We start from the raw sequence: 10,501 nt of genomic DNA on the forward strand, positions 1-10,501 counted from the left end.
CAACACTGCACACAATCTAATGAGGTAGTTACAAAATGCAACATTTGATGCTTTATAGTTTGGTGAAGTGAGCAATGAGTGAATGAACGCTTGAAAATACAACTCATTAGTGAAAAACTGTCTAGTGTGCCATAGATCTTTTAACTGAATGCTGAAAAATATCTATACATATATTTTATGCACATTTTTTCTACTCCAAATAGCTATCTATAAGTCTGAAGATCCCTATTCAATAAAAACTTAGAGTAAAAGGAAAGAATTTGCCTGCTTTTAATCCTGGATTTGGTAACAATGAGTTACCATTGAGTTAGTTTTCTGCATCTAATTTTCACTTGTTAAGTCTATTCTGTAGCAAGTCTAAAGCTGAAAACTAAGCCTTCTCTGACAGTAAGAACATCCTGGGGTTGAAAATATAAAAAGATAAAAATTTTCAGGGATACCTGTACTAGAATACATCTTGTTCCTGTTCCCCTGAACTAGAAGGAGATTTGGCTCTGACCTTTGCATTTAAGGTTATTTCCTATCAGAAATAAGAAAGTATATACACATGAGTATAACTACACTACATCTGATTTCCTATCAGAAATATAAAAAACTGTAACTACACATGAGGCCAAAGCACGGGGAAAAAGTGTATAATTCTTGTTGTAAACAAGCAGTCTATTTTTTTTGGTAGCTTAAAGGAATGCTGTCAGTGTATCAAAAGAACATCCTAAATTTTAATATGTTATTTCTGTGTGAAGATAATTATAGTAACAGCATGATTATTGTACCAGAAAGACTTAAACTTCCCATTTGTGTGAGATTCATTTTAATAGGTATATAAAATATTTTAAAGTGTATATAAAATACCTTTATATGTCTCAGTGTATTCATTTCCCTTAACAAGGCATGTAATACATATATATGTATATATCAGTGCATTTATTTCCTGTAACACTGCATATTATATTTTTATATATAGATATATCAGTGCATTTCTTTCCCTTAATGCTGTATTGACATCAGTCTCAAAAGGCCCTTTAGTGAGGCATCCATACTAAGGAAAAATAAAATTTCATCTTGTGAGTATCACTATTCAATCAAAAATGAGTAAGTGTCAGAAAATAAAAGTTAACAAAAGCATAACATTATACTTTATAATTGCAAAATACACATTATACTTTGTAATCAAATAATATAGAAGGCATTTATATTTTATCAACTGCATTAGAAAGATTAATTCAACGTGCAAGGCATTCAGTTATTCACAATCATAACTTTCTGTTATACATACAACTATATATAGAAAGAATATAGGTATATTTGGTGTTCTGTGACATGCAAAATTCTCCACAAAATCTAGAATTATTTATTTAGACCTCTCATACCTGCAAAATATCCCCTCAGTTTCCTAGACATCTTCCATCAATTTACCCCATCGTTACTCAGTTGAACGGCTGAAAAAAAGTTCAGAAAGCACAGCCAGACTTCCAGACTGTACAGTCATTTCCTTTCCTTTCTGAAAGGAAAAACAGCTGTGGGCTTGCACTCCATCCTGATGGTGCAGCACTGTTCTTCACCTGGTGCCAGCCAAGTGTGAGGGCCTGTGTGCCAGTGGCATATGGTACCTCACCTGTTTCCAGAACTTAGAATTGGGTGACTGTGGGTGCACCGTGTGCTCCTCTTTCCATTTGATGGTGCCTTGCTGCTTAATAATAAACCTAAGAGATTCCTGAAGCTTCCCATAAGTCCCAATTGTGTCCATTTCCAGAAGGATCACCTTTGTGTCATTTTGAATGAGGGCATTGTATAAAGCAATGTGTTGATCATAAGCATCTTCTTTAGAATTAACCAGCTGGTGTGTCAGCAGCATGATCAGCCTCCTGCTCTTCTGCATCCTCGTCTCAATCGCACTGGCTGCATCTAGCAATGTACAAGAAAATGATGAGACACTGATATTACTTTTAAAATTCTTTTGAGATTGGAAACTCCATTTTCATTGCTTTGTAACCAGAAAAAAATTCTGTATCTCACTTCAGTCTGATACAGTTTGTTTATTTATTAGAGAAAGACTTTATTCGCTAAACCCCTTGAAAAGACATAAAAACAACAACCAACCAAAGGCAGTGAGGCAGGGGGAGAGAAAAGCAAGAAGCCCAAAACAAAAAGCTCTCATTTCAAATTTTTTTTTTAGTTGAAACATTAATATATTCACTGCTTTTAAGTATTGTTAGGAATTTCTATTCCAGTGACCTAAGGTCAAATTCAGTAGATCTGACTGTAACAAAATTGTGTTTGATCAACAGTCTTCATGTAAGGAATTGTGTTGTACTAAGTTTAATGCCTGAGAGATGATCCTGCAATACTTACCCATGAAAACTAGTTATTAGGAGACTTTTGGGTGACTTGTGTCTAAGAGGCTTATTTCCAGGTGGGGTTGGAGTTAATTATAGTGAATTGTCCTGAGTCATTGTGTCCTAAGCAATACACTAATCTATGCATTGTGTTGGCTTCACCCTGCAGGGGTAGATTCAGACTTTCAGGGCATCTGTGTGTCAGCACAACTGAAGGTATTTGAATTTCCCACTGCCATGTTAGGGAGAGCTGATCAGTGCTACGGTCACTGTGATGCTGGGCCAAAAGAGAAGAAGTGGGAGCGCAGCTGAGGAAATCCAACACACCAATTATTTAACAAACCATCTGATTTGCAGATGCATCAGCCAGCCCCATGTGTACCCTCTTCTCCTTTGCTGGGGGCTGTCACACCACTGCAAGAGGTGTAAGTTTTTGGCATTGACAGTTTTGTGAGCTACTGTAGCTCCTTGTGCTGGATTTGGTTATGGTCTGGCTCAACAACTTTTGCAGCTTTTCTTTACCTTCATTTTCCCAAGGCGAGGCAGCCCTTTCACAACTTTCCAGAAGAGAAGGACATAAAAGATTTCAGCCTCAGTTCAGGGCAGATGGATAACACCTGGCCAGTGCAGATGATTTCAGAAATGTGAAACAGAAAATGCACCAGCTTAGGCTTCATGCCTGCTCACTGACAGAGAGAGAAGATCCAGTCTACAGAAGAACCAGGGCCCAAGAGAAACAGGGAAGTCAGCTCTGGAGGAGAGCAGATAGCACCTAGGTGGCAGCAATCATATGTGATAGTGTGGAGGGTGTCTATATGGAAATTAGCGCCAATTAATTAACACGATTTCATCCTGAAAGAGAAGAAAGCAGAAATAAAGCATACCAATTCTCTCCTGAACTAATACTGGGAATTGTGTGAAGGGAAAATAGAACACATCAGTGAAAAGAAGCTGAACTTCTTGTGATTCTAACACCCTCATAAAAGGTTGAAAACCCCTGAGTGATAATAGCAAAGGTGTTTCCTCAGGTGAGTTTGTGGGTTTGGCTGAGTTTATGAGTTTCTCCTCTTCCCAATCTTGTAGTCAGCCAAGCCAGCTCATGCACAGTTTGGTTGTGGCTTTGCCCACATAACGCCTGCACAGAGTTAGATTTTCCAAAGAGCAAGTGTATTTTTAAAAGAGTCACACTCAGGGTCATGTTTCCTGTGCATTCCAAGATGATAAGAACTGGAAAGCACAGAGTGCCCCTGTGACACCCGGCCTGAAAGAGCAGGCAGATGGCTGCTGAGGAGATGAGCTTCAAGGTCTGGAATGCAGTGACCTCCTATACACCTAAAGGGGACGAGAATTACAATTTGCTCAAGCTTGACAAGTATTTCAGTGCATTACCAGATCTGAAACTTACCTTCTCCAGGATATATATCTCTCCCATAAATACACAATGTATATCCACATTTATTTTCCAGAATATCTGGCATGATTTGGTAAACAAAATATTCCACAAAATTAGCTTCACTGGTGTGGTTTTTGGGGTAGATAACATATGCATCATATATCTTCCCATCTATAAGGCAAAACAAGAGAAAGGAGTATTGTGTTAACATGAATTAGAGCTGTCTATTGCAAAAAGTAGGAGAGAAATAAAAATATCAGTCACTGAAACAGATCTAAGAAGCAGTTCTGGCCAATCTGAATAATGTATATCATCTGGTGCATGTTCAGAAATTAAAGGCTGTGCATATTTGGTGTTTTCCATGCTCAATTGTTTTGTCTTGTGTGTTTGTAGCTTTGGAGAACCTGGCCTTTGTATTGTGAAGGTTGCATTCCAAAGTATACGCAGTAAGATTTCAACTGATCAATGCATATTAGCATGATATAGCCATGAAGCTCAGCGTTTGTTTTTTCAGTGATACAATTTGCTATTAACAGGCTTTGTCTCTCAGCACAAGATATTCCATTTAAATTCTTCCATCTTGAAGACTTTATTCATCATTCCCACAACATATCATACTTCTGAGTGAAAATCACATTTCTTAGGAAACAGTCTTACAATGAGAACCAAATACAAAGTCAAGTATTTATTTCATTCCTTGATTCATTTCTCTAAATTAAGTTTTCCATTACAGCATTTTTATTCTAATCCCAAATGTTTCTTTCTTTCTGGTGGAAATGGCTGTGTCCTTTCTTTTTTTGCTGAGGTTCTTGCTCAAACCATTCTAACAATAGATCCTAGGAGAAGCAGCTGAGGGAGCTGGGGTTATCTAGTCTGGAGAACAGAAGGTTTCAGGTTTGACCCTATTGCTCTCCATAATGACCCAAAAGGAGATTATAGCCAGGTGTGGGGGTCAGCCTCTTCTCCCTGGCAAGCAGTGACAGGACAAGAGGACACAGTGCTAATCTGGAGCAGGGGAGGATTAGGTTGGACATTAGGAAGAATTTCTTCATAGAGAGGATGATTAGGCATTGGAATGGGCTGTTCAGGCTGGTGTTTGAGTCACCATCCCTGGAGATGTTTAAGGAACAGCTGGGAATGGCACTGAGTGCCACGGTCTAGCTGACATGGTATTTGGTCATAGATTGGACTCGATGATCGCAGAGGTCCCCATTGATTCTGTGAATCTGTGATTCTGTAATAATAATGAAATGTCTATTTCCAGAGTCTGATTAATTTAATCATAAAATATACTTACATGCAAACTGTCCTAAAAAGCATACTTCTTTCCTCTTTAATGACAAGTAACTAGATCAGCTGAAGATATCTACCATGCAGATATTTGTGGTAAGAGTCAGCTTCAGATTTAAAATTTGTCCATTTAGCTGGATTTGGTCTCTTAAAAATATGTACTTCATCATGTCATTAGGCACTGCCTGCCCTTCAGCTGCCCCCTGCAGAGGGGTTCAGTCTCACTGAAGCCCTAAGGCAGCCCCAGCAGCACCAACTGCTCACGATTAGACAGCTGGACCCAGCCACAGGTTTCATGTCTAAGATGGAAACTTGCATGTGTGCACTTTCATTCATACAACTAAATTTAGATGTCTGAATCCTGAGCTGAAAGCAACCAATAAAGCTAGATGGGATGTATTTTTCCAAAAATGTCTTCCAGACTATTGGTATCTTACTTTTTGGCCTACAAAAACTGTGTTGCTCTAACATATGCTTTTAACACATTAGTTATCAAGTTTGTTCCTTTGCATTAGAGAGCACATAACAAGTGCAGTTAATAGCACTGTAAATCAGATTTTCAATGTCATTCAGTATTTTATGGAAAATACTTTCATTAATAAAACTACAAAACCAAGACTGAATCTCTCTTTTATGTAATTCAGTGCTACAAAACCCAGAAAACAAGGGAATGTAAAGCACTTGCAGAACTATGTATGACTTCTCTTTACTAAAGGTGAAAGAGAAAGAAAGAGAAGAATCAGGCTCAGATGTCATGAGTTAGCAACTATCAAATAAATTACTTTCTCTATGATTTGCTAATTTCCTCTTTTTAAACTTTCTTTCTCAAATCTTACTTACCATCCTTGACTGAGTAGGACTGGAATATCTCCCGATACAGCAGGACAATATCCACTCGGAAGGACTGGTAAAGGATCACTGAGAGTGCTATTGCACCTAGCAAAACTAGAGATCCTGTGATCAGGAGGACATTAGGAAGAATCTCTGCAAAGCAGAGGAATATATTGTTAGCCACAGAGAAGTTAACCAGTGTGCTGAAGCTTTAGCCTCTATCCTTACTTCTGTTACAGCTTTCAGGAGCTCAAAACAGAGATGAGAAATCTTCTTCCTTCCCCAGCTGGCATAGCCAACACACAGACCCCTGAACTAGAAGCATATAATGCAGTATATAATTAATATTCACTTTGTTGAATCCAGACCTACTTATGCTAAAAACCACAGCTGACAATGATGTTTAAGTCCTTTGTGACTTTTAAAAACTGGTAATAACACAACCATTTTGTGAGACATCTAAGCCTACGCATGAAAATCCACAAAAGGACAAATGGAGGCTTGTGGCATGATTGCACAAATAGGATATAAAGAGCATGTGCAAGTAATGAAATCTGCAAGATAAGAACTAAGATAGCACTAGACAAGCAGGAAAACAGACCACGTCCTGGTCACAGAAATAAAATAAACAATGCTGAAGTCAGATGATGCTCTCTCCTGCCTTTTCCTTTCAAGAGGGTCAAGGAGCATGTAATAGCAATGATGAGTAAGAGAAATTGAGACAGAAAAGAGCCACCCGCTTTAGTTCCAATTTCCCTTATGGAAGAGCTCTAGAATCTGTCCATATTTACCTCAGAGATGAAGACTTATCAAAGACAGATTAAGTCTAGATATATGGAAAACATTCTTTACATTGAAGGTGGTAAAACAGTGGAACAGATTGCCCAGAAGAACTGTGGGTGCCCCATCCCTGGAAGTGTTCCAGACTAGCTTGGATGGGGTGTTGAGAGATTTGGTCTAGTGGAGAGTGTGCCTGAGAAATTCTGCTGAAAAGGTATATAAATGAAGAGTTTATAAACACATTTTCCCTTTCCTCTGGTAGGTTGTGAGGCAAATTTAACAAGATTTTCACACTCTTTACATTTATTTCTTTGGAGTTTAAAGGGAAAAAGAAATGTTAGGCTTGTGAGGAAGCTTACCTCACCAGAACTAGATCAGGAGGAAACACCTTCCAATAAGATTGGGTAAGAAAACAATCAGTTTCTTCTACAGTGAAATTTGACCATTTTTTTAACAGTATCACATGATGCCTATGAAGGAACGTCATCCTTGTTGACCCCTTCAAATTTTAGTATTGGATCCATTTTCCTGGTCAATACACACACAGACAAAGTAAGGAAACCCCTTTCACTACCCAGAGGGTCTGACCCAAGCACCAGTGTGATGTTGTTTCTTACTGATACAATTGTTGACAGCATGCTCATCATCGCATTACAATTACTGGTGCATTGCGTTAAGTCTCTATAATCTGGAGAAGAAACAGGTTCCAACATCAACTTTTGCAATTATGAACCTAAAAATTGCTATTTATATTTGCACTGATTAGACCAAGGCTGGAAAAGAAGCGATGTGCCCATGCAGTTTGGAATGCGTCAGAGACTCCCACAGAGGTGTCTTCCTGGAAGAGCAAATTCAATTCCCAGTAATGCTGGCTTATACTCTTCTTTCTCTGGAATTAACTAATGAACATTCACTAATTTAATTCACTAGTGAACATTCAGCACAGTGGGGGCAGGTGCCACTAGCCCCTGAACAAGGCTGAATAGATCCTGTTGTTCCATTTGACTTTACTGCATCATTTAGCAGCTGAGCTCATGAGTAAGCCATGTTCTATTTATATTCAAGAGCAATGGGAACACAGAACTATCAGCTCAGAAGGACTAATACTGGAAATGCCAGAAAAAACATGTCAGAAAGCAACTTTTGAAGGAGTTCCTGACAAACTCCAGAAGAGCAGCAGTTTTTTCTATCCTCTCTGGCATCTAATGTGGATACGCTTCCAGACAGTGAAGGCAGAGATCTGTGTCTAGAGTTCCTGTCCCCATCAGTCTACAAAACATGAGCCAAAAGGTTAGCTTTGACATTAAACATCTTTGAGGAAGAACGGAGATGATGCTTTGGGCTGAACTTTATCTCTGCTTTGAATGACTGTGCAAAAAAAAGCATTAACAGGGTAGTAGCTAGCAGACACAAGTTGCGCTGGGAGAAGCACTAAGGAACAATCATATATTTGGAATTTTTTCCCTAATCAATACAAACATACAAACAAAACAAACAAAAATAAAAAGAGTGTGCACATCCTTATTACACATTTACAAGACGGGAGGCACAAGCGAATCCTATAGCATTTTCATTATTCTCAGAAACAAGAGACATTGCTTTAGCATAAATATTGCTGAGCTGTGAGAGAACCGAGTGAAGAAAACTAAAGCAGAGCACAGCCACTTCTGGACATAGCATTGCTGACACCAACAGTGCTGAGGAGCACAGGCAGACACCTTGTCAACAGCAGCAGTAAGGACAAGGGCACAGATATCCATACAAAAAGAGTAGCAGTGAAAGCACGGTCACAGCCAAGAGCTTTCATGAATATTTGCTGAAGACCTCTGAATAAAAAACAAAATAAGATTTGTCTATGATAGAAATTAGACTCAATATTTCATGGGATGAATACAGGATATGCTATATGTTCTCCTTCACCTAGTCTGTAATATGGGGCCAACAAGAGATTTGTATTAATAAACAAAAACTGTTACTCAGTTTCCTTCCCTCTCATTGCAAGTCCACTCCCACACTCGGGTACTTCAGTGCAAAGCTGGTGTACTTCCAGCTTCCTGAGTAATGCTGCACTCAAACTCGCCTATCCAACCAAAACATCTCCTGCCACCTTCCTGCTGGGTGCTATTCTGCAGTTACAATCCACCTACATCTCTTCTAGTCTAGGCTAGCAAGGAAACTTGTCCAGGCTTTGAAGCCATGATCCTGTAGAAAGCCATGAGCAGTTGAGGATACAGCAGGACATGGGTTCATTCACACCCTGTGATCACAGCACACTGGATTTTACTCTTTCCAACACTCTCTTATAGAAAACTGTTAAAGCTCTTGACATTTACTTTCAAAGTCCTCGAGAAAAGACAGTAGTTTTAGGTTACCTATTAGGAAGAAATTCTTTCCTGTGAGGGTGGTGAGGCACTGGAACAGGTTGCCCAGAGAAGCTGTGGATGCTCCATCCCTGCGTTCAAGGCCAGGTTGCATGGAGCTCTGAGAAACCTGGTCTAGTGAAAGGTGTCCCTGCCCTTGGCAGGGGGTTTGGAACTAAATGATCCTTAAGGTTCCTTCCAACCCAAACCATTCTATGATTCCATGATTTTTGGTGGTTAAGCATATTTGAAGGGGTGAGAAAGGAAACAATTGATCAGGGCTGCTTCTTGAGCCTTCACAGAGAAAATAGCATTTTCTGCCATAGGAATCAGATTCAGAGGTGTTGGCAACAGTGCTTAGGGATCTGGCTATCCCTATTAAAAAAGAAAATTCCCATATGAGCTAAGGATTATCTCTGTCCCCACCATTTACTGCCCTGGATTTTCCTTCTCTTTCAGGTTCTACTAGAACCAGGAATTTAAAAACAAAACCAACGGATAGCCTTTGAAGTGCTACTCACACCTCTGTGCGGCACAGAGGGAACACAGTGGCACTCAGAGAAGATAAAGAGTGATTTTGAAGAGGTGATTCTCACAACATTCAGTCCAAAAAGGGCACTACAGTGGATGCAGTATAGTAAGGAAGGCACACAAACTGGCAAACCAGCAGCTGAAACCCTTATATTTAAAGTTTGCCTATTTTCTGCCACTTTTACACTAGAGACAATAGTTTTATTTGTCACAGTGGAGAAATACCCTAGAAACAGGATATTCTTATCACAGAGCTGATACAATCACAGTCTGTGTATTTCATCTCTTGCTGACCCTGTTTGAATAATGTCCCCCTCTCTCCCCAACCCCAAGGACAAGGACTCAGCCATGAGAATTTTGCAGCTGGCTGGAACATGTAGGGAAGAAGCAGGCTGGTTTTGTTTCTTATTAACTGAAAATTTTTTACTGTCTGAAACAAATAATAAAATAAACTCACCAGCATATTTCAAACTAAGTTCAAATTGTAAAGAATCAAAATGAATAAAATCTTACCCTTAGATTCCACTTTGAGTTGTAATGTCACTGTGACTCTTGTGTTGTACATTGTGTTCAACGCTATACATGTGAAATTTGACTGCAGATCCTCCTTTTGTACTTCAGTAATATTCAAAGTTGTCTCTTCATAGTATACTTGCTCATGATCATCAAAACTAATAGAAAGAGAAAGAGAAAGAGATGGTACCATTGGTTTCAATGGCTAGGCACAGTTTGTGTAGATGAAAGATTATTCTGTGTTATGTGGACTTACAAATTAGTTTCTTCATGAAATCTTGAAAAAACAAGGCGTTCCACTGGGATGTTATCCACATCCCATCTGACAGCAGCCAGTGGCTGTTTCTTAATCCCCAGGCGGGCCTGACATTTCAGAGACAAAGCAGCACCTAATCAAGATACAGAGATGTAAACATTCCTTGATGAGAAACAAGGAAAATTATATTTTCCTCACAACATCTTTCCCT

At 39.1% G+C, this 10,501-nt stretch overlaps 1 protein-coding gene across 1 annotated transcript in view; it reads right to left on the reverse strand.

The window, feature by feature from the left end:
• Positions 1-929: 929 nt before the first annotated feature.
• IL1RL1 (interleukin 1 receptor like 1) overlaps positions 930-10,501 on the reverse strand; it is a 27,028-nt gene continuing 17,456 nt past the window's right edge. The window contains exons 8-12 of the mRNA XM_005420044.3: positions 10,291-10,423; positions 10,035-10,192; positions 5,860-6,003; positions 3,742-3,900; positions 930-1,905 (exon numbers count right to left, since the gene is read on the reverse strand). Coding sequence (XP_005420101.2) covers positions 1,559-1,905; positions 3,742-3,900; positions 5,860-6,003; positions 10,035-10,192; positions 10,291-10,423 — 941 coding nt within the window. The 3' untranslated portion in view covers positions 930-1,558. The remainder of the gene's footprint in view (positions 1,906-3,741; positions 3,901-5,859; positions 6,004-10,034; positions 10,193-10,290; positions 10,424-10,501) is intronic.

This window comes from Geospiza fortis, unplaced genomic scaffold (genome assembly GCF_000277835.1).
Source record: "Geospiza fortis unplaced genomic scaffold, GeoFor_1.0 scaffold192, whole genome shotgun sequence".
Taxonomy (NCBI): domain Eukaryota; kingdom Metazoa; phylum Chordata; class Aves; order Passeriformes; family Thraupidae; genus Geospiza; species Geospiza fortis.